This window comes from Megascapheus bottae, chromosome 20 (assembly GCF_031878675.1).
Source record: "Megascapheus bottae isolate mThoBot1 chromosome 20, mThoBot2.hap1, whole genome shotgun sequence".
Lineage (NCBI taxonomy): Eukaryota > Metazoa > Chordata > Mammalia > Rodentia > Geomyidae > Megascapheus > Megascapheus bottae.
The window spans coordinates 3,437,358-3,462,337 of NC_143528.1; the positions used below are offsets into that span (position 1 = coordinate 3,437,358).

At 38.7% G+C, this 24,980-nt stretch overlaps 1 protein-coding gene across 5 annotated transcripts in view; it reads right to left on the reverse strand.

Moving 5' to 3' along the window:
* The window catches only part of LOC150049084 (A disintegrin and metallopeptidase domain 3-like), a 60,007-nt gene extending 35,852 nt beyond the window's left edge, over positions 1-24,155 (reverse strand). For 4 of the 5 annotated variants that reach the window (XR_016539015.1, XM_090353883.1, XM_090353882.1 and 1 more), the window contains exons 1-10: positions 24,069-24,155; positions 23,595-23,674; positions 22,540-22,595; positions 19,731-19,809; positions 11,287-11,363; positions 9,933-10,110; positions 4,998-5,063; positions 3,024-3,095; positions 2,629-2,795; positions 1,447-1,528 (exon numbers count right to left, since the gene is read on the reverse strand). Coding sequence is in view for 4 of the 5 variants with exons in the window: in XM_090353883.1 (XP_090210009.1) it covers positions 1,447-1,528; positions 2,629-2,795; positions 3,024-3,095; positions 4,998-5,063; positions 9,933-10,110; positions 11,287-11,363; positions 19,731-19,809; positions 22,540-22,595; positions 23,595-23,674; positions 24,069-24,126 (915 nt within the window). In the remaining variant the exon portion in view is untranslated. Of the gene's footprint in view, positions 1-1,446; positions 1,529-2,628; positions 2,796-3,023; positions 3,096-4,997; positions 5,064-9,932; positions 10,111-11,286; positions 11,364-19,730; positions 19,810-22,539; positions 22,596-23,594; positions 23,675-23,990; positions 24,004-24,068 lie in introns of those variants that run through there. The other variant, XM_090353885.1, reaches the window with a different exon arrangement.
* Positions 24,156-24,980: the final 825 nt, after the last annotated feature.

The following is a 24,980-nucleotide window of genomic DNA, read 5'->3' on the forward strand; positions in this document are numbered from 1 at the left end:
TTTTTTATTTTGCAGTTTCATGACTATTTTCCTAAATTACTGAGTGATATTTCATTGTATAGTTGTACTCAATTTGAACCCATTCTCTGGTTAAATGACATATTGGTTACTTTTAATGTGTGGCAATGATGCGTGAAGCTGCAGTGGGGACATATTTCTTGTTCTCAGTTAATTTGAAGAACTATCAAGAAGAATAATTGCTGGATCTTTTCTTTAATAGGAGACTGACTTGTGGTACACACCTGAAATATCAGATTTATGGGTGCTGTAGGTCTCCCTGGCAGAAAAAAAAAAAGCTTTGAAATGCTATCTGCAAAAATTGCTGGGAATATGACTTCAGTGGTAGCATGAGGCCCTGAGTTCAGCTTCTAGTACTATCATTCAAAAACAATGCTACAAAAAAGAAAAGGAAAGGAGTGAGGAAAGGTGTGACACTGTCCAAAAAGAAATTAAAAATAAAAGAAATGCCCTTACAAAACCCAGAAGGCTAAAAGTATAAGACATTTCCAAATCCACTATTTTACTAGTGGTGCAGATATAGAAAATAAAATGTGAATAGCTGGTGAGACTTCAAGTTAGTAAAAACAGTATGGTGCTTTCTCAACATATGAATAGCAGAACCTACATGATCCAGCAACCCAAGTAACAAATACCAGGGCCTCAAACAGAGGCTTCCACTCCATGTTCTTTGCAGTATGATGCATAACAGCCAAGGTACAGCAATGACTAAAGTGTTCACTGACAGAATGGACAAATAAAAATGTAGCATATAATTATATTAAAGTATTATTCAACCAGCCAGGCACCAATGGTTCACAACTGTAATCCTTGCTATTCAGGAGACTAATATCCAAAGATCACAGTTAAAAGCCAGCTTGGGCAGGAAAATCCATGAAAATGTTTATCTTCAATGAATCACCTAAAAATTCAAAGTGGGGCAAAAAAGCACAGGGACAGTGCCCAGACACTAAGGTCAGACCCCACATTCAACAACAAAAATTTATTCAACCATCAAAAGGACATCATGCTCTAATATGAAGACATTATGTGAGATGTAATAAATCAGCCACAGAAAAACATGCACTGTATGATTCTACTTACATGAGGAATCTAAGTTTGTTAAGTCAGTGAAAACAGAAAGTAGAATGATCAGACCAAATAAGAGTTGTTTAATGCTTCAGTACAAAAGGAACAAAAAAGTTGTCAAGATTTATTTTAAGTAAATCTGAACACTTAATATCACTGACATATACACTTCGCAAGTGGTTAAGAATAAAATCTATGTATTTCCTCTAACGATAACCCCTCAAATCCTAAAATAAAAGTCATCTTATAATAGTTTTTCAAGACAGTATAACAGACACATCACAGATACTTTCCATTACTGGAGTGGACATGGACTTTCTAAACCATCTATGTTTAGACAGATGAGAATAAAATACTCACCAGAGCAATTCCTGCTGCAAACTTTGGGTGGCAGACCATTCCGTGATAAGTTGCTCCCATATAATCAGGAGTGTCCTTAAGACTACAGAACAAAATTTCTTTTGTGAATACATGTATTTCAAAATATCGATAACTTAATGTCCTTTTATAAATTGGACTTTACAATAAATCTCTACCTTCTTCAAAATATGAATGTTATATATTGTAACTCATCTCATATCTGATCAATTACTTCCAAATGAATTTAAAAAATAACATCTGAGTTTCCTTCAATAGATCAGAATTCTTTCATGATCATAATTCTAAAGGCTGATAGACCGCACATAATGCTCATCCCCAAACTTGGCACTACTTAATCCTTCCAAAAACAATCTTCATTCTTGACACCACTGGATGAATGCAATTCTAAAATGGAGAAGCCAGGATTGCTTATCGGCCAGACTTCCAAGTGGTGAAGAAATCTAACAGCACAATTTTGACTTAGTGCTGGAGAAATGAGAAAAGAAAGGAGGAAAGACTCTCATGCCACACAGTACAAGCAGAGACTGCTTGCAACTGGTGTCTTCATTTTGTCTTTGAATCCTGACCTGAGATTCCACAGGAGAAAATAGTAGATGTAGCTTAATTCATATTATTTAGGTGACTTCTAATTGTACGTTTACTTTTCACACATGATCAAAGAATGAAAGCAAAACTTTATAGAAAGCTTCTGGAAAGATAGTGAATAACTAGATGAATGCCTGGTAGGTAGTACAGAATGCTACAAGCGAAGGGAAAATGGTCCATGCTCTTACAGCTGACAATCGCTTGAATTCTTTGTGTTATAATCAGCTACAAGAGGCACCCATAGCATTCTGTGAAATGATTGGTATTTTATGTAATGTTAAGATGATGTTTTGGCTATTTAACTTGGAGAAGACCCCTACAATGATATGACCCCAATGCTTTCACTTACAAATTTTCACTTAAAACTTCTTATGTGATTGATCCAGTATAAGAATAATCTACTGCCATTCTGTTATTTATTTAGTTAGGCTGTTACATTATTTCTGTTACCTAGTTGTTATGATTTGTTTTCCCAAGATAATATTTATTCTGATATTCTCCACCGTATCTCATATCATACATGATGTTGACAGATAATATATAAAATAATTTGATAAATATGAATCACATGCTCACAGCAGTAAGAATATCACATCATCAAGCCTCTGCAATGGCATGCTTTGTTGCCATGACAGAAACCTTTGGAGTACTTCATCAGCATCCCCTTCTGTTGAAACCTTATTCTTATCTGTCCAGACCTCCAAAGATGATAGCAAGACAGTGATGTTCACCTGAGAATACATCTGAAAAGAGAAGACACACACTATGCAGCTCTGGAGAGCTAGAGGTAGGTACTCCCTCCCTGCCTAACTGCAAGCCACTCAACTCCCAGAAGTTCACAGAAGATCCAGTCCTTAGAGCAATTAGTAGAAGTATACTTGATATAGAAATGAAAATGCTATTCAATCAAACAACGTGAATTTGTGATGATGACCATGTTTCATATTTAAATATGAATCATAAATACTTACACGGTTGATGAGAGCAAAGACATGAATAATATTCTGGATTGTGATTCCCATCTCAGAGCCCATATAATCATACTGAAAGACAAATTTGGTTTCTTAATCGCTAGCCTACATGATGGAAACAATATTTTATTTTTCAGTCACTGTTTTTTTTCTAGTACTAGGGTCTAAACTCAAAGCCTTGTGAGCTTGCTCTGCTGGTCTGGCCACATGCTTGGCACTCTACCACTTTAGTCACACCTGCTATAACTTGGCTTTTTACTGGTTATTCTAATTATGGAGTTTCACAGACTTTTTTTTGGCCTAGGCTAGCTTCAACCTGTAAATCTATAGCTCTGAGCCTCCTCACTAGCTAGGATCACAGCTGTGAGCCACCAGCACCTGGATTTTATTCTCATTCGTCTCTCTTTTTGGTGGTAGTTATTTCTTTCCGACAATCATTCACTTATGTTTTTGCTTAGAGAAGCCTGAACTGTGAACTTTGCATCCCACTCAGTTGGATATATACTACCACACCTGGCTTTTTGGTAGAGATGAGGGCCCACTGGATGTTTTTCTAAGATCAGCCCGGAACTGCTATGCAATGAGAAAACAGAGAAACTACATTTTGTGAGGCAGAATTGAGAATCCTTATTGAAAAGGCTGGCAAATGCAGGCAGACTCTTATTGCAAGGACCTGCAGCCCTACAAATACACTTAACACTGTCAGTAAACTGAGCCATGAGAGTAGGAGAGGAAAGAAGCCCAGAAAGACAACACCAACAAGCAAGACTTCACCAACAGCTGAAGTGGAATGCCACGTTGACCAGAACACAAGCTGACAGGAGACATGTGGCATGGTTTATTTACAGCTGAGATGGCCCATCCCTAAATAGGGTCAGGTCAGGGGGTAGGGTCATAGGGAACTTGAAAGTTCATGACCCAAGACTGGCTGGTCCAGGAACCTATTGCCTGAGTCCCCATCACTGCCTCTAGTAATTCAGGCCTTCCATCACCATGGAAGACAAGATGGAGCCAGTTCAGCCAGTACCCTATCATCCACCATTGGCCAAGATAACACCAATTAGTTTCAGCATCCCTACTTCAGAACCACAATCCTCCAAATCTCTTGCCTCCCAAGTAGCTGGGATTACAGGAATGCCACCACGTCCTTTCCTAAACAATCACCTTTTAAAAGGCTGTAAATTTAAAAGTTGAAGCAATGAATTTATCAATTGTAAAAGCAAAGGTAGAATTAAGATGCATCAAATGTGGCCAGGAGTGTGACCTAGTGGTAGAGTGCTCACCTAGCATGCACGAAGCCCTCAGTTCAAGCATGAATCACGGTGTCCAGTCACATTTGATAAATTTTTTTTTGACCATTCCTGGGGCTTGAACTTAGGACCTGGGAACTGTCCTTGGACACATTTTGCTCAAGGCTAGCACTCTGTCACTTGAGCCACAACACCACTTTTGGCTTTTTCTGTCTATTTGGTACCGAGAAATTGAACTGAGGGCTTCGTGCATGGTTTTCTTTACCTATGTATAACTCTTTTTTTGAGGATAAATCCCTTACACCTTATGCGGTTTTGACCTGTATAAGCTTTGTGCTAACTTCATTCGCAGCTGTTGGTTTCTCAGACAAGATTCTACCAGCAATCCACTGGCTCTCCAATAAAGACTCCCAATTTGGTGTCTCTGTTTTTCATGACTGAGTTCCCTTAAAATAACCCAGGTTATAAGAGTATCTACCTAGCAAGAATAAGACCCTGAATTCAAAGTACAAGTACTATTAAAAAAAACACTGATAAAATGTTTTAGCCAACCTACATATTTTTAAATTTAACCATACTGGCATTTATCATTTTTTTGGTACTCACTAGGCACTATATTGGTAGTAAACTATACAACCTGAGTCTGTATTGAAAATTATAGAAATTTCATATTCCATCAAATTTTAATATAAAACAATGGGATTATAAAATCAACAATGCCCACCAATGCTTTGTCCATGATGACTTTTACTTTCAGTGTTCTCTTCAGTAGCATAACATCTAAATTTTTCTGCAAAATACAGGACATGAAGTAAATAAAACATAGATTTTACATTGTAGTTATCACATGTTACATACATATTTGTGTATTTTATAGATCTATCCATTTCTACATAGTTTAGATATATTTATATTGTACACACACATGCACGTGGAGGCATATAGAGAGATACATAATAATAAAAGAAGCAAATGGATTGGGCAGAAATGCCTGAGGACTGTAAACTGAGCCACTTAGTAGGCTGAGACTTGGAGAACAGAAGTTCAAAAAGCATGGGCAGAAATGCTCCACAATCTCTAGTAACAATGTTACTTAACTTCAAAATAAGACTATAACATTAATTAAAATATGCATGGTTTCCTAACCAAAAAATAGAAGTTTCATCACTTTTATTTCACTTGTGTGGATGGGGGAGGGATACTGGAGCTTGAACTCAGTAAGTTCATGTTCTCACACTTAGCTTTTACACTCAGGGCTAGTGCTCTACCACTTGAGCCAACACATCCACTGAAAAATGGAAGCTAGCCTCATATCAAATGACAGAGATGTAGGAAGACTCAAGACCACATTTTAGGCACTTTGCTTAATTTAAAATAATTGTAGCATTACCTGTCAACTGTTTGTAATTTTGGTGCCATTCTGTAGTTTTTTACGTATGAGAAGCCAGATTTTTTTTTTTACTTCAGTCCAAATTCTGAGAATTTTTCTTGGGATTTTTTGTGATTTTATAAATTAGTTTTTTTGTTGATTCTTCCCTTGAGTTGTGTGTGTGTGTGTGCGTGTGTGTGTGTGTGTGTGTGTGTCTGTTGTGCCATTGTGCTGATACTTGAGCTTGAGCTCAGAGCCCAGCACTTTTTCTTGTCTTACTGACTCTTACCTGGAGCTCTATTTGAATTGCACTTCAGTCCACTATTGTTAAGTGGGGAGACATGGGAGGATTTATCTGCCCTAGTTTATTTCAAACCAGATTTTGTCCTTCTGAATAGCTAAGATTGCTGGCTTGAGCCACTGGTACCTAGCTCAGGTTATTAGTTCTTAATTAAATTCCTGTTGTTTAATCTATATTCTTAGTTTTATTTTCTTATTTTTCAAGTTTCTCTTGTCATTTTTCTTTATTCCTTAATTTCTACATGGTTCTTTTAACATTTCCATTGAATTATTTTTTTAATAATCACTCATTATATGGCTTTTGTTTCTATATCCTGGAGGGCCTTTCATTTAGCATCAAACTATATGTATGTAGCTAGGTTTTGTTCTATTGTAAATCTCTGCTAGGAGAGCCCAAGGTTTCTACTGATTATGACTAATGAGGGAAACCATTGAGCCTATGCTCCTTTGAGTCTGGCTTACTTCACTTAATATGACTTTTTCTAAGTCTTTCCATTTCCTTACAAATGGGGCAATGTCGTTCTTTCTGATGGCAGCATAGAATTCCATTGTGTATAAATACCACATCTTATTGATCCACTCATCAAGTGAGGGGCATCTGGTTGGTTCCATATCTCTGCGATGGTAAGTAGTGCTGTAATGAACATGGTTGTGCTAGTGGCTTTAGTATGTCCTTGTTTCTGGACGATTGGGAAAATGCCCAGTAATGGAATTGCTGGGTCATAGGGGAGTTCTGTGTTTAGTAATTTGAGGAACTGCCATACTGCTTTCCATAGTGGTTGAACAAGTTTGCACTCCCACCAACAGTGTAGTAGTGATCTCTCCTGGCCACATCCCCTCCAGCATCTGTTGTTATTAGTTTTCCTGATCCTGGCCATTCTAACTGGAGTGAGGTGGAATCTTAGAGATGTTTTGATTTGCATTTCTTTTATGACCAGAGATGTCGAGCATTTCTTCATGTGTCTATAGGCCATTTTTATTTCTTCTTCAGAGAAGACGCTCTTAAAGTCTTTGGCCCATCTTTTCCCATCGAATTCTTAAATTTCATTTTTTGATATTTAGAATTATCATGAGCCTGCTGAATTTTATTTATTTGTTTGTTTATTTTTGGTCGGTCATGGGGCTTAGACTTTGGGCCTGGGTGCTGTCCCTGAGCTCTTCAGCTCAAGGCTACCACCCTACCCTTGAGCCACAGCACCACTTCTGGTTTTCTAGTGGTTAATTGGAGGTAAGAGTCTCACAGACTTTTGTGCCTGGGCTGGTTTTGAACCACAATCCTCAGATCTGAGCCTCCTGAGTGGCTAGAATAACAGGAGTGAGCCACCACACCCAGCCTGAATTTTATTTTTAACAGAACTCTATTCTTATTTGGCAAGTGATGTATTTCTTAAATGTCTCCAAAGATAATAATCATCTGTTGTCTGTTCTCTCTTTTCTTTGGAACAATATTAACTCTGATATTTTTTCATGTCTCTATCTTCCCCATGGATTTGTTTCGTTATTTGACACAGCTTCTTCAAATGAGAAATTTCACATCAAATACATAGTGATGAACAAACAGTGTGTTATGGTTTCAGATCCTCTCAGAGGATAATATCTCTGGATGTCTTTAGGAAAACTTTGCTGCTAGGTATTTGCCTTCCTTCCTTCCTTCCTTCCTTCATTCATTCATTCTTTTTTTTGCCAGTCCCAGGGCTTGAACTCAGGGCCTAGGCGCTGTCCTTGAGGCTAGCACTCCACCACTTGAACCACAGCACTACCCCTGGCTTTTTCTGTGTATATTGTATCAAGGAATCGAACCCAGGGCTTCATGCATGCTAGGCAAGCATTCTACCACTAGTCAACACTCCTAGCCTGCTAGGTATTTTTTTCTTAGACTGGGTCTCTTCCCTCTCAGGGTTGGTTCTTCCAATATAACTTCTTAGAAGGGAATATACAACATTTTATTGTAAGTCTGGCTCCCAATACCCAGTGTGTCAAGCCTGTAGCATATCTACACCAGTTTCTGTACAGTCTTCTCTCTCCCTTGTGAAACAGAATACCTGTGCCTGGTGTTACCTTTTAAAAGATTCACAAAACACAATGCTTTCTAATTTTCCATCAGTGTCTAGGAGGTAGCAGTTAGGGGAGGAGAGATAAACACTTTCCTAGCATATTTTTACTCAATTCTCCTCCTAAGTCTGCCTCAATCCACACTCTTGAAGGTACTGCAATCTAAATTCACTTTTCCATATTATTTCTATCTCAATTTCCAGCTTAGGTTCATAAACCTCTGGAGGCTAAATGAGCTGTCTCTTACTTCTACACAAGTTACACTGCTGTTACTTTAATTTTGTCTCAGTTTGTTTGTGCCATTTTACTGCATATAAAAAATTGTTCATAGTAAAGGATTTGCCATGACATTCCTGTATATGAGTAAAATGTATTTTAATCATATTTACTCTATTCCTCTTTCTCAACATCCCTGTTCCACTGCCCTAGTAGGCTCCTTTTTATTTTCATGACTTTGGTTATTTTATTTGTTTTACTTTACTTTGTTCATATGTGGCTTGGCTTCACTCACTGCTTTATTGTTTTATTTTTCCATAATGAAATTCCACAGTGATAACAAAGTGTGAATAAAAATCCACTTATTTGACTGGGAGTGTGGCCTAATGGTAGAGTGGTCACCTAGCATTCATGAAGCCCTGGGTTCAACTCTCCACCCAGTTCCACATTCACAGAAAAAGCCAGAAGTGGTGCTGTGGCTCATGTGGTAGAGCACTAGCTTTGAGAAAGCCCAAGGACAGTGCTTAGGCCCTAAGTTCAAAGCCCACAACTGGCCAAAAAAAAGAAAAAAGAAAAGAAAAAGGAAAACTCCAATTACTTATTTAACCATTTATGGACAAATGTAAAATTATATAAACATTTTAAAGGAAGAATTTAGTATAACAAAAAATAGTCTTTGCTTGTGTATCTAGATGCAATTGTTTATAAGAAATGTTTGAGTTTTTGAGGGAAATGTGGACCAAGACATGAGAAAGGGTATCAATGTTTGTGAAGTAATGCACCTTCTATCTGGTGAATATAATGTAACCCGTCTATTAATTACAATAGACGAGTTTGAGTTTTTAAGAAACCCAGACATTCACAAAGTTCAGGTCCTGATGAAAGGAGAAGTGTAACTATGCAAAACAGAGATACTGTTAAGGAATACTAAGCTTAAGAATATATACTTTTGGGGCCAAGAGTTTGGCCTAGAGGTAGAATGCTTGCCTAGCATGCACAAAGACCCAGATTCGATTCCTCGTTACCACATAAATAGAAAAAGCCAGAAGTTGTGCTGAGGCTCAAGTGATAGAGCTCTAGCCTTGAGAAAGTCCAAGGAAAATGCTCAGGCCCTGAGTTCAAGCCTAGGACTGGCAAAAAAAGAATATACTTTATAATATGTCAGAAATAGTTTCAAAATATATATCACATATGATAACAGTCCATTCCACAACAGCATTTAGGTTTCCAAAATGTACATTGTGTGTGTGTGTGTGTGTGTGTGTGTGTGTGTGAGAGAGAGAGAGAGAGAGAGAGAGAGAGAGAGAGAGAGAGAGAGAGAGAGAGAGAGAGAGAGAGAGAATGGAGCTTGAACTCAGACTGATCCTCCTCATGCACTCTCACTTAGCTTTTTTACTCAGGACTGATGCTCTAATGTATATTGTGTGTGTGTGTGTGTGTGTGTGTGTGTGTGTGTGTGTGTGTGTGTGTGTGTGTGTGAAATAGAGAGAGAATAAGAAAGAAAGAGAGAGAGAATATTGGAGCTTGAACTCGGACTGAGCCTCATGCACTCTCACTTAGCTTTTTTACTCAAGACTAGTGCTCTGTCACTTGACTAAAATACACCTCCACTGAAAAACAACTTTCACAAAATTTGTTTACCAAGTGTATCCAGTCTGAACATGTCCACCCATATAACTTGTCAAACATAATGGAAATGAAGATTGCAAAATGGTTACTCACTTCTGGCTTCACAAGAATCCGGTAGGGCTGATCTATATGTTGAGGCGTAGAATAATTTGATTTTAACAGAAAATTATCAATTTGATTATCCTTCAGTTCATACAGCATATGTTCATATGTAGCTGAATAGTCTAATGGCTCAATCCCATAGCTGACATTCTCTAATTGTAGTAATCCCCTAAATATTCAGATGTAGAAAATAAATCAAAATGCAATTAGTTTAGTCTTCCACAAGAAACATAAATCAATACAAACATCTTTTTATATTAATTTCAATCTTATCTCTAAGAATTATTCTATTTTATTTCATTTTCAAACTCAATTTTATTTTTTATTAGCATCACTTATTTGTACAAGGGAGTTTCATTTTGAGATATGCACACTGTATCCCTTCATCAAATACACCAGCTCCACTACTTTCCCTCCTTCCCTCTCCCAACTCTCAAGACTAGCCCTGACAAGCTTCCGTGTTTTATTTTCATACATATATATGGGCATAAAAGTATTTTAGCCATATTCACCCTCCTTCAAACTGTTTACTCTCTCCTCTCCCACAGGTGTCCACATGCTGGACAGAGCACATTTCATCTCCCTCACACACAGTCATTGTGGTCAAAGGGTATGTTATTGTTCAAAGAGTCTTCACCATGGTATTACACACACACACACACACACACACACACACACACACACACACACAGAATTTAAGAAGTCTGTGCTGTGTGGGAGATAGAGAGGGAAGAGATGACTGTCCAAAAGGAAATTCACTCTTCACTTGACGTATGTAACTGTAACACCTCTGCATGTCACCTTTATAATAGCAATACATTTTTTAAAAAGAAGAGTTTATAATGGTGGTATGTCTAAGAGAGATAAATGAACTTCATGCTAGTAGGAGGCTTTTCTGCATAAATTTTATGATTGCAGACTATAAAGGCAATAAACTATAAAGTGCAGGAGACAAATAAGGAATCAAAACAAGTATAAGAGGGGGCCCAAGCCTATTAAATAACCTCAGTAGTACTTGACAAATTACTAACAAAATTGATATAGCCTATGAATTCATTGTTATTCTATAAATTCTGACATCATAGAAAAACACAAAAGTCAGTAGACATTTCCGATGCAATTCACTAATGAATTCAAAATAACCAACAAAAATAATTCAATTCAACAAAAATAATTCAATTCAAAAATAATGAATTCAAAATAACCAGCAAAAAAGCAGGACTGAAAGCATGGAAGTGAAACAAGTCTGTATTTCTTTCTCTCATTCTATCCTTCAAGAAGATTCTAGAAACTAAAGGTTGGCATAAGATTTCAATGCACACTTTCATAACATGTCATTCATTACCTGAGTCCTGAGCAGGTTCTTAGAGTCACAAATGATCTTGGGATCTCTGCAACATGTCCTTTATAAAAGCAATGATTCTACGAAGAAGCACAGGGAGGCTTATTCATAAATGGTTTCTAAATGAAATCTTCAGTTTTATCCTTACCTACTTGATATCCTCCAACATTTATATTTAGCCAATATAATATTATTTATCACATACTCAATTTTTGTCACCTTATTTTCAAGTTCTCCCTCTAAATCTTTTTTTAACTGTATTTTTTCTTTTCTTTTTTGGTACTGGGGGTCAAACCCAGGACATTGCACTTGCTAGGCAAGTACTTTGCCACTGAGCTACATCCCAGCCCTCTCCCTCCAAATCTTCTATAATAATCATGATTACCATCCTCCCGCCTCTAAACTTCTGAATAATCTCCATCTTTTCTGAGTGCATAGCCTATTCCTGCTTGTTTGTATCTAATTGACTTCAGCTATCAATACTTCATTTTTTCTGGTTCATTCAAAAGTACCTTAACTGATAGTTCCTTGCCTTGATTGATTTAAAATTTCTCACTTGAGAAATAATTGGTCATGTGTAATTCAAACTTTCCTCCTCATTGACCTTCCCACTCTCTACCTTAATATTTTCTTTGGGTGATTGCTCTATTTGTTTTAAATTCTGTTAATCTTGAGATTCAGTTCTGTTTTCTTCTTTGCCCTGTACTCTGAAACTTTTCAGTGTCATTATAGTCTTTCTTGTGAATTTGTTTTTTATTTCTTTTTTATTAAAGAATTTATTAACTGATTTTTACATCATATTTTAAATGATATGTTTAACAAACAAATATTCAAGAAGGGAATCTCTATACAATCACTAGCACTTAGATTTTAGAACACAATTAAAATTAGGCTGAGGGTTTTATGTCATTTATACGTATTATTCTATGTAATAAAACATTATGATTATAGTCACAATTTTTATGTCTATGTAGTTGTGTTTATATTTTCAATACCATGTCCATAGCATTGGGTATGCAAATATTGAGTCCTCGCTCTTGTACTACACTCCCGCCAGACCATTCCTGGGCATCTATCCTGAATATCATAACCCAAGATATGATAAGGACACCTGCTCAGCTATGTTCATCTCTGCACTATTCACAGTAGCCAAGTGATGGAAACAATCCAGATGCCCTACTGCAGATGAATGGATGCAAAAAATGTGGCATATATATATATATATGTAATGGAATTCTACATAGCCAACAGACAAGATAAAATAATGGCATTTGCAGGGAAGTGGATGAATCTAGAGCAAATCATGTCGAGTGAGACAAGTCAAGAGCAAAGGAACAAAAGGCGCATGGTATCCTTAATATGTGGCTATTGGATCTTATGAGTTTGTTTAGATATTATTAGCTTCCAGACTAATCGCACCAATCATTAGGCATATCCTTTAAAAAATTAGACATTACCTTCACCTCTACCCAAAGAGAGTGGCAAGCCAGATATACTCCAGGCTTTTCATTAGCATCTATAGCCACAAGTCCTTCAAAAAGGCACCAAAGGCAAAGTCAGTCCCAAACTATGAACCAGCAACCCAAATTCAGCTTGAAGCCCTGCTCTCAATGGGTGGTGCTAATCATTATATGGTGTTCCCAACACCCTTGCAGCACAGGTCCCCCAGACAGGGAAGTGCCACAAATAACTACACATGAACCACTTCGACCACAGCAGCACCTCCAACAGAGGCAGAAGAACCACACTCAACTCCAATTATAGTGCAAATGTTAAGAAAGCTAAACTGTCATTGGAATTGAAAAGTATAAGTACACACACCAGGGGAAAAAAGAATTTAGGATGATCTATATCCTAGAGTTCAGCTGACAGACAAAAAAACTCACTAAATACGAATATGAAAAGATATCAAGAGATAATAGCAGATACACCCCACAACCCCATATCCAGGAACATTTCAATCAAAAAAAAAATCTCTTCACAAGAAATTAGAATCTAATATAAATTAGACACTACCATTAACACTAACCTAAGTTCTAGAAAAGAGGTTTGAAAAACATAAAACCACAGGTTTAAAAAAATAGAGGAAGCTCAGCCCTTTGGGTAAAGTCTGAAGGTTTTCTTTTACTCTGACCTCCTGTACAGACATTTGATTGTGTTTGAATCAACCTGGGGCTTCAGGTTTACTCTGAATGTTGACGTTGGATCAGAAAACTCCTTAGCTGTTCTTAATGGGTGATTTTATCATTGGCAGGTGAGATCTGCTACATAAATGTTTGTCTTTTTTTTTTTTCAATTTATCCTCAGAGTTTTCCCTTCTGTATTTCAGTTCCTATTTGGTTGGCTCAGATATTGATTGCAGTCAGTCTTCACCATTCCTCCTCCAGGGCTGGCCCACTAGTGGTCTGTGCTGTTAGTGGGGGACATTGGGCCTGTCACTGGCAGTGGGTAGGACTGTAGATTTTGTGTAAATATATGTACATATATATATATATAATGAACTGTATGATGAGGCTATCTCAACATATATTGATTTACAGCTCTGATAAAAGCCTGACTCCCATAGCACCCATACTGAAAAGGGCAGCAGAAGTAACAAGTGGGGACTTTTAGAATCATGCCTCTCAAGGTTTTTAAGGAACTAGCTCTAGCAAGAGTCCTTTGAGAATGTTTCTTCGTGCCTGCCATTCTGCTGCGCACGGTGTGCAGACCGGACTAACTTTACAAGCTCGTTGTCCTTGAGAGACGATCCAGAAGTCAGTCGCAGCTAGGACAGTACCCTCTTGACAAATTGCAGTCCCTTTCTACCTCTTCAAAACACAAACCCAGTCACTTCTTCAGAAATTCTGAAACAGGAAATCGAGCAGACACTGAGCTACATTAACTTGTATAGCATTTCCCATAGCCAACCCCAAGGACAACAAGAAAGACAACAAAGGGAGACAGGCCCATGTCTTATGCGCAGGCCTACACTGCAATGGACACCTGGGAAAACTTGCTGGTGTGCCTCAGGGAATCCCAGACTGTCCCCCTCAGACACCACAAGTGCACTCCAAACATGTGCCTTATGCAAGTATGTTCCCAAACAAAATAATTCTAGCTTAGCATTTTGGATTATTTGCCTCTGCTCATGAAATGTATTTAGTTGAGAGTCCATTTCATTATGTTAGAAAAGGAGATGTTAGGAACCTCAGAGGAAGAGCCTGCTATATTTCTATGAGGATTTTGGGGGTTTTGCCAGTCCTGGGGCTTGAACCTAGGGCCTGTGCACTGTCCCTGAGTCTCATTGCACTCAAGGCTAATACTCTACCACTTGAGCTACTTGAACACAAGGCCTGAGCACTGTCCCTAAGCTTTTTCACTCAAGGCTAGCACCCTACTACTTTGAGCCACAGCTCCACTTCCAGATTTCTGGTGGTTATAGAGTTTCACAGATTTTCCTGCCTCAATGACTGACTCTGAACCATGATCCTCAGGTCCCAGCCTCCTGAGAAGCTAGGATTACAGTCATGAGCCACCAACACCAAGCTCAGATTTCACTGTTAAATGAAGGCTCCAAATTTCTAAGTGGAAAGAATATAAAAATTGACATTCTACAAATGTCTTGAAAGTTGTTCTCCAAATAATTTGAGTGATTTACAGAGATGAATTTCATCCCATCCTTTCTTTGTTTTCTGTTGCTTTTCTATCTTGTCTGCCTTTGAAAACATAGATAACAAAATTTCCTGAGAAACCCCATATATGATAGAATCCTTATTAGCTATCATTAAGTATTTATATTCTGATCTATGTAGAAATCTAAATACTTCTTTTTCATACTAGCTATTTTGACTGTTGCTGTTGTTGTTGTTGCTGTTTTATATAAATGTGGAGAAAAGTTTAAGATTAATTTATAATATTTTTTGACTCAGGAGCAGTGAGTTTAAAAAGCCACCAAATTATTACTTTGCATTTCTTTCTTTCTTTCTTTGAGTTATTAGTTGTGCAGGTAGTTATAAATATGGAGCTTGGGATAGAGGCTACTTGCAGTGTGATTAGATGTGATGAAAGGAAAGGACTATATGGTTAGGTGTAGATTACTGTCAAGACCTAATTTTTATTTGGGATAGCACATTTAAAGGTGTTTTATTATTTAAGATGATTGATTAAATAAAAATGGCCTAAGCCAGGTGCCGGTAGCTCACACCTGTAATCCTAATTATTTAGGTGGCTGAGATCTGAGCATCATGGTTCAAAGCCAGCCTGACACAAAAGTCCATGAGACTCTTATCCCCAAATAACCACTAGAAAACTGGACATGGGCACTGTGGCTCAAGTGGTACAGCACTAGCCTTGAGCTGAAGAGCTCAGAGATAGCACCCAGGCCCAGGGTTCAAGCCCCATGACTGATAAAAAAAATTTTAAATGGCCTATACATGGATTTAAAAAATCATTTATAAGGCCAGGAGTTTAGCCTAGTGGTAGAGTGCTTACCTAGCATACACAAAGAACTGGGTTCAATTCCTCAGTACCACACACATGGAAAAAAGCCAGAAATGGTGCTGTGGCAAAAGTGGTAGAGCTCTAGCCTTGAGAAAGTCCAAGGACAGTGCCCAGGCCCTGAGTTCAAGTCTAGGACTGGACAAAAAAAAACATTTTTATGTATGGCAAAGATATCTACTCTCACTATTTTGACTGTTCAATAGAGGACTGGAAGTCTTAGCCAGAGCAACTAAGCAAGAAAAAGACATTTTGAAACATCATCCAGATTGAAGGTCTTCCATGTAGAAAGCAATATTACAGACACCACGCTACAAATATTAGAGTTAGAAACAAATCTAGTAAAGTTTCAGAGTGAAATATGAATAAAACGATCCTGATATGTTAGGGATTTTTTGTATCACAAATGGTATTTGATGTTATTTTGTGTGTGTCTTTTCGTTTATCATTCCTTTGTTTTTCTCCTCCTATGTTCTCCTGAATTATTTGAACAGTTTTATGTTCTCATCCTCATTTATATGTAGTAGTTAAAAATATTTTGGTAATCATAATTTTCTCAGCATTTGGCCTAGATTTTATAATACATGCATGTAATTACTTACAATATCCTAGTATTCTGAATTTTAAGCAAAATATTGGATTGTACCCACTGAGGAGACTGAAATTTGAGGATCGTGTTTCAAATCCAGCCCAAAAGTCCACGAATTTCTTATTCCCAATTAAGCACCATGAAAGCTGGAAGTGGAGCAGTGGCCCAAGTAGCAAAGCACTAACTAGCCTTGAGCAAAACATCAAGGACAATGCTCATGCACTGAGTTCAAGCCCCAGAGTGCTTTCTCTCTCTCTCTCTCTCTCTCTCTCTCTCTCTCTCTCTCTGTCACACACACACACACACACACACACACACACACACACACACACATATACATAAAGAAAGAAATATTCAAACTAAAGTAAGAGGTACCAATAAGTAAGATAATTTTTTTAAATACTAGGAAGATGTATTTTTTTATAAAGAAGGTTAAGTCCCTGAGAGCCTTATCTCCAATTAACTACTAGAAAACTGTGGCTCAAGAGGTAGGGTGACAGCCTTGAGCTGAAGAGTTCAGGGACCGTGCCCAGGCCCAGAGTACAAGCCCCAGGACCAACAAAAAAAAGAGGAAGAAATATGGTTTAATACTAGCACAATGAGGATGATTGCAGCATTATTTACCACCCAAGTGCCTCTCAGTAGAAGAATGGATCGAGAAGATGTGATATTTATAAACAATGGAATTCTATGCTGCCATAAAAAAGAATGACATTGTATGTATGGCCATATAGGGTGAGACTAAGAAAAATGAGCTCCAAGATATGGAAACAAGAGGTTTATCTTTGTGATTGTTATTCTTAATGTACTATGTGAAGCTATTTCTTTTCTCTTCTTTTTCCACTTATGGTTTATCTCTTACTGTATCTGACTTTGGTACCTGGTATATTGTATATACATTTATTTGTTTATTTGAAATAGGGAGGGGAAAGGGGTAAAATAAGATGATTGGTAGAAGGTGGGGAGAGGGAAAGTGGGAGAAAAATATGGGAAGGGGTATCAATGTTCAAGAAGTAATGCACCCACTACCTGACGAATGTAACTATACCCCCTCTAATAAAATACAATTAAAAATATGGCTTAAAGTAATTTTTTATACCAAGTAACTGGCTATCTGGATGAATGTTCTGTGATTGAAACTTACAAACATGTTTAAGCCCCAGGACTGGAGAAAAAGGCTAAATGGCAGCATTCAGACCAAGCTCTAGCACACACACACACACACACACACACACACACACACACACACACACACACAAAACAAAAACAGTCATGATCATTACTTGACTATTGCTTTTCACTTCTGTAACAAAATAACAGAGTAGAAAATTTTTAAATAATATAAGATATATATTGATTCATAATCATAAGTTTCAGTCCAGGATCACCTGACTCCATTGCTTTGGGCCTGAGGCATGATATTGTGGCAGAGAGGGTGACAGCAGAGCTGCTCACTAGTCCATATAAATTCACCAATGAATGGCCACCTCTCAGAACCCATGAGCTTCCCACCAAGCTTTTAACTTATGAGCTGTCAGGAGACATTTTTAGGTTGAAATCATTTAAAAAAAAGTTTAGAGGGAAAAAGAACTAAATGAAAGTAAGTTTCCAATACTTTCCTTAAAAATGTAATATGGCATTATAACTAATTATATATGTATATTATAATACAGAAATCACAGAAAATTAGAATTATCAAAATGTTTTATAATACTATCTATCAATCTGGATGAGAACCTAAAAATGTTCAAGCAACTCAGAAGAAGGTAGAAGAAAAAGAAACGATAAGCAAAATAGAACATGGACAAAAATAACACTACATAATGTTGTGGTACCTAAAAGTCCTAACCTATCAGGAATTACTCTATTATACTGTCTAGAGACACACCCACAAAGTGAGTGCCAAAGTGTATTTAAGAATATGCATGTCCATCGAATATATTTGTATTTGGTTATTTGAAATTGGATAGGGAAGGGGGGAAAACAAGATGAGGGGTGGGGGTGGGGGGGAAGGGAAATGGGGACCAAGACATGTGAAAGGGTATCAATGTATGGGAATTAATGCACCATCTATCTGGCAAATATCATGTAACCCTTCTATTAATTACAATAAAAAATATATGAAAAAAAGAATATGCATGTCCATCTGAATATTTTTTAAACTCACAATACCAATGGCATTCTCCACAGAAGTAGAACTCTGTCTCAAAATTCATCTGAAACTCAAAAAAAGAAAAAAAACCCAAAGACCCAATGTAATCCTGAATGAAAAGAACAATCCTTGGAAGGCTTTGCAGTATCCGACTTCCAATGATACCACAGAGCCACAGAAGTGTATTTTCAAAGTCACTATCTTTTAGTGTAACAATAGAACCTGACCAATCACTTCTGTATGCTTCTTTCCAGTCATTTGCTCACAGAAAAAGGTCTACATTCCTCAGGTATTATCAAACATTTCAGCTCCTAAATACCTTTGGCTACCCTCCACACCATACCCCACATGAGCCTGTTTCAATTCTGTTATGCTTTGCGTTCTCAGCCTCTTCCTGTGATAAACACCATTCACACACAGCTCAGGCCTAGGCTATATCCTTTACAACTTCTCAGGCTTACCAGACAAGGTGGAGCACACCTGTAACGCCAGCACTTGGGAGTTGGAGGCAGGAGGATCAAGAGCTCAAGGCTGACTAGTCAGTGCTGCCTGGAGTGAATGAGAAGGAAGCAGAGGCAAAAAGAGGGAGGAAGGAATGGAAGAAGGAAGGGAGGAAGGAAAGGAGGGAGGAGAGAGGGAGGGAAGTGGAGAAAAAGAGAGAGGGGGAAATAGAGATTGGAAAAGAAGGAAGGAAGGAAGAAAGGAAGGAAGGAAGGAAGGAAGGAAGGAAGGAAGGAAGGAAGGAAGGGAGGGAGGGAGGGAGGGAGGGAGGAGGGAGGGAGGGAGGGAGGGAGGAAGGAAGGAAGGAAAAGCTCCTATGTTTTTTTAAAATTTTTTATTGTAATGTATAGAAGGGTTACAGTTATTTTCCCAAGATAGTAAGTGAATTACTTCTCACACATTGGTACCCCCTTCTCATGTTTTTGTCCCCATTTTCCTCCCTCTACCCACTCCTAATCATCTGTTTTTTAACTCCTTGCCTCATTCCCTCCAAGTTCTAACCCTTCCAGTTGAAACTATTTTTCTAAATAACTGATTCCCAAGTTCCAGATTTAAAGAATGGTTGATTCTCCAATGTGATTTAACAGTAAATGCAATTTTACATCTAGGATAGGGTCTATAAGTGTAACAGTTATATGTACTGACTCCAGCATTAACGTTCTTTCTTACAGTGGTGACTGAATCACACAAGATCCCCAAGGGTGTAGAACAGAGGGTAGAGCTTACCTTTATAAGTGAACTGTCTACCTTCAGTGTTCCGGCTCTGCTGTTGGAATAGGCCAGGAAATTCGGGTGTAAAACTGACCTACTTTACAAAACAATGACATTTCATTGTTCATTCTGAAATAATATCAATAATAACAATTTACTTTTAGCTTTAACTATTAAAACAATCAAAGATTAAATAGATTCCTCTCCATGATTTTGTTTATCAAACATAAATTAAGGGGCCAGGAGTTTGGCCTAGTGGTAGAGTGCTTGCCTATTATGCACAAAGACCTGGGTTCAATTCCTGGGTACCACATACATAGAAAAACCGAAAGTGGTGCTGTGGCTCAAGTGATAGAGTGCTAGCTTTGAGGAAAGCTCAAGGACAAGCCTGGCAAAAAGATTAACAAGTTAATAATGATAATAACGTTCAGATTACAACACAGGTCTATTTGAGATCAAACATTAATAAATCCCATAGCACACATGCATTAACTGATATTTACTAATGATTAGAATCATCAACTTTGGTATATACCTGCACTGGACAGCTTTTTCTGAGATTATACTGTGAAATGGTCTACCTTAAAATTCTCTGCATGGCCAGGAGTGTGGCATAGTGGTAGAGTGATTGCCCAGCATGCATAAAGACCTGGATTTGATTTCTCGGTACCACATACGTAGAAAGTGGTACAGTAGCTCAAGTGGTAGAGCTCTAGCTTTGAGAAAGCCCAAGAACAGTGCTCAGGCCCTGAGTTAAATCCCCATGACTGGCAAACAAACAAACATTCTCAGCGTTTCAAAAGAGCAGCGTGTGCTCAGTGGTGTTCCATGCTGGGTCCCCTCTAGACCAAGGAAAAAGCACACCTCATCTAGAACAGGCCTTTTTGGGGGAGGAATATTAGCTGGTCTCAAAATGCTTTTGCTGAAAGAGGGATAATACGCTTTGCACCCATTTCATAAACCAAATAGGTTTTACAGGCAAGTGTGGTAGAATGTGTTTGGATCAAGCACCAGCAGCTCATTCCTAACCTCTCTGGAGACTGAGATCTGAGGATCAAAGTCCAAAGGAAGCCCAAGCAGAAACGTCTTCCAGACTACCATCTTAAAAAGAATCAGCAAAAAGCCATGCTGGAGATGTGGCTCAACTAAGACAGCATCAGCCAGGGGCAAGCAAGGTGAGCAAATATAGAGCCTGAGTCCAAAGTCCTGCACCACAAAAAAAAGGGCAGCAGGCAGGAGAGAAGCAAGGCAGAGAAAATGTATTTGGGAAATACGATCTTATCGCAGTGATTATTAAATATCAAGCTACCATCATTAGACTTTGCAAGGGGCTTGGAAAACACCTAGGATTTCAAACATGGCTACGCATGTTCAGGCCAGACTAGGATAAAGACTGTGTCCCTCCCAATGCTTTCTCTCACAGCCACTGTTCTCTTCACACATGCTACTCCTTGAAGGAAAGTACACTGAAGCTGATGGCTTCACAGGCACCAGAAGTCAGGACTCAGGGCAGCACTGGCTTTCTCTCTGCTGTTTTTAGTAAGTACATGGAGTATGTGCCCATCACTGTATAGATAAGGGTGGCTAGATATGAATCAGCCTTTAAAATGGTTATTATGTAAAGGCTACATAACAATCACAAAACTAGGCCAGGAGTTTGGCCTAGTGGTAGAGTGCTTGCCTAGCATGCATGAAGACCCGGGTTTGATTCCTCATTACCACATACAAAGATAAAGCCAAAGGTGGTGCTGTGGCTCAAGTGGTAGAGCTCTAGCCTTGAGGAAAACCCAAGGACAGTGTCAGGGCCTGAGCTCAAGCCCAGGACTGGCAAAAAAAATGATTGAAACAATCACAAAACTAGTAGCACATATAATAAAACAGTAAATGTCTACTGATCAGAGTTGGGCCATATGAGGGTAGGTTCTGGATTTCTGTGAACTTGGCCAGCTGTGGTCTAGCATTCAGTGAGTGTCAGCTAACCCAAGCTGACATATAAGTGGCCTGTAGTTCAGCCCCACACACTTCTGATCTCCAGAAACTTAGTGCAACTAAAATTGTCAAAAGAGTGGTAAACAAAGAAGGTGGCAGGGATAAAGTCACAGAGTGTATCAAGCCTCTACTTTAGTCAGCTAAGAAATGGACACAGACATAAATGACTGTTTACTTTGAGGTGCAGGAGAAAACAAAATACAGAGCCTCTTGTGTAAGAAAAAAAAAGGAACTAAATGTTTTGATCCTGTATGAGCCTATATGTATGACCATGAATTCCCTGCATATAAATTATAACCTTCATTTCTCAAAATCAAAGCCAGTCCAAAACAGTGAACTCTCACCAAATCATCAACAATAATATAAAGGAAGTTTTGCTTGTGCTACCATATTAGCATGATTCCCAAGGCCTACCTACTTTTCATTTGTAGCTGAGAAATTTCTCAGGCCTGTTCTCTATTTCAATTTTGCTTTAACATGGGTAATTTTAAGTAAGATACTTACCATCACAAAAAACAATGATTTATCCATATGGAAAAAATTAAACATGGATGAACAACAACTAACACTTGATGGCTTTATTGGTGGTTACATTTTTAGCAATTATATGGAGTTCTTTTCAACTATTTGCCAGGCACTAATATTTACATCATTACATTAGAATTTGGCTACATATGAAATCTGACATCTTGCAGTGAAAATGTGAAATTAAAGCGAAAAATGAATCCCAAAGAAGATATAATTGTCAGGTCAATGGAGTTGTTATGCTTTCAGTTTCATTCACTTTGAGATCAAGATTGTAAAACAACTGTAGAAAAGAAGCATGACCACTCACTGGTTTTCAAGAAGGAGTGTGTATGTTTTCCCCTCAAAACTGATCAAATAATTGACCTGTAACAAAGATTGAGAGAGAAAAGAATTGTTGTAGACATTCCATTTCCTAGAAAGTGTTAGACATTTCCATTAGTAATCAGACACCAAAGGTTCACATCTGTAATCTTAGCTACTCGTACTTAATTTCTTCTTTCCCTGTGTGGATCCCTAAGTTATCCTTTCTTCCACAGTGAAAAAAATCTGTTTTTGCCTTATTTTCCAATCATTTCCTATTCTCAAATATTTCATGTTTTCTAATATTTAGTGATTATAATTCCAAAGCCCTAAAGAGAATAACAGCAAATTAAATTTCACAAACAATACATAAATTTTGACTAAATGGGCTTTATCCACAGAATGAAAAGCTCATTTACCACACTCAAGAAAAACAGACACACACACACACACACATACACACACACACACACAAACACACATACACAAATACATATATACGTTTGAAAATAAAAAATATTTATAAACTAATAAATGTCATTTGTTAAGCCTATAACACACATCATACTGACATCCCGAGTTTTCCCTACAGCAGGAGAAAATTTAAAAATCCATGAACAAGATGAACTGACATTTGGCAGCACACACACAGTGCCCAGGTCCTGAGTTCAAGCCATGGGACCAGCATATATACTTATATCTATAACTATCTATCTATATCTATATATACATATATATATACACAGAAAGAGAGAGAAGGCACATGTTTTCTTAAAAAATAAAGGGTGCAATAAACATATTATTTTGTATCACAGGAATTTGGAGCATTTTCTTCTGAGTTTGTGATTTGCCACAGTTACCTCATTTGCACAAATTACTTGGAAAACCAATGACAAATCAAACGCTTGATCTCATTTAGACCAAATTACCTTTTAGCAGATTATGTTGGGACAGAAACAAAATTTCCCAAAGGTTTACATATGAATTGATTCAGGCCAGTAATAGCATAAAAGATCCTCCCTCCTTTAAAAGAAAACAGTAACTAATTGGCTTCTCAATTACATGCGTTTCTGAGAGGTCGCCGTAGTTGGTGTCTGTCGAAGTCTTCTGTGGCACTATAATTTCCAGTGTTGTTTCGGGGTCTGCAGCGGGGAAAACACACCTCAGCATGCAGCATGCTCTCTCCCGTCCCCCCTCGCCCCTTCCTAGTCACACACGCACATTACATGCTCATGCACATTCGCACCCCTGCGCACACATGCGTGGGTACGCGCATGACACGAACACGCACAAGTAAGTACACACTCATGCGCTTGGGCACGCACTTGCACACACATACACTGTGCAGGACTGAGAAGGACTGTCCAGTCTTCGGGGCTTGGGGCCCCCTGCGCCCCCCACGGACCCCCCCCATTCCCCACCGCCCTGGGCATGCACGTCCAGCACTGGGAAACTGACCTCGGACCCCTTCCACGAGGTCCCCAGCCTGGCCTGAGGAACAGAAAGGGGATCCTGCCCCTAGGGCACGTCACTTACTCTGGCCAGCAGAGGTCAGCCGGCCCAGGCCTGAGAGGACCAGCAGAAGGGACAGCATTGTGTGGCCAGCCGGCCTGGCCACCCCGATGGCCGTTGAAGAGCAACGAGATTCTCGCGGAGGCCAGGGACGCTGGGGCTCCTGTGGGGTGAGTGAGGCCTGGATGAAAGAGCAGGGGAGCCACTGCTTCAGCTCTGCCCAAGCCGCCCCCAGCTCTGCCCAGGCTACCATGAACCCTGCTCAGGCTGCCTGGGGGGTCCACCCAGGACTCCTGGGTTCCAGATATTAGCTGAGAATGCAGTCCAGGGATGTTTCTGCTTCCAGGAATGTGACTTTATTTCCCAAACTTTGTCATAGTAAGTCTGTTTATTATAGATAATGGCTATAAAATGATTTTTTTTGCCAGTCCTGGGGCTTGAACTCAGGGCCTGAGCACTGTCGTTGAGCTTTCTCAAGGACCACTTGAGCCTCAGCACCACTTCTGACTTTTTCTATGTATGTGGTACCAAGGAATGGAAGAATCCGGGTCTTCATGCATGCTAGGACAGCTACTCTACCACTAGGCCAAACTCAGGGATGTAAAATGATTTTTTTTTTGCCGGTCCTGCTCCTTGGGCACTGTCCTTGGACACTTTTTGCTCAAGGTCAGCACTCTACCACTTGAGCCACAGCATCACTTTGGGCTTTTTCTGTGTATGTAGTACCAAGGAATCAAACCCAGAGCTTCATGTATGCTAGACATACACTCTACCACAAGGCTACGCTCCCAGCCCCGTAAAATGAATTCTCTTGCTTACGCGCACACACACACACACACACACACACACAATCAATATACATTTAGGAGCAATTAATTTCTCATATTATCCACATTTCTGTTTTTCTACTTTGTCTCAGATGGAAATTCACAGCTA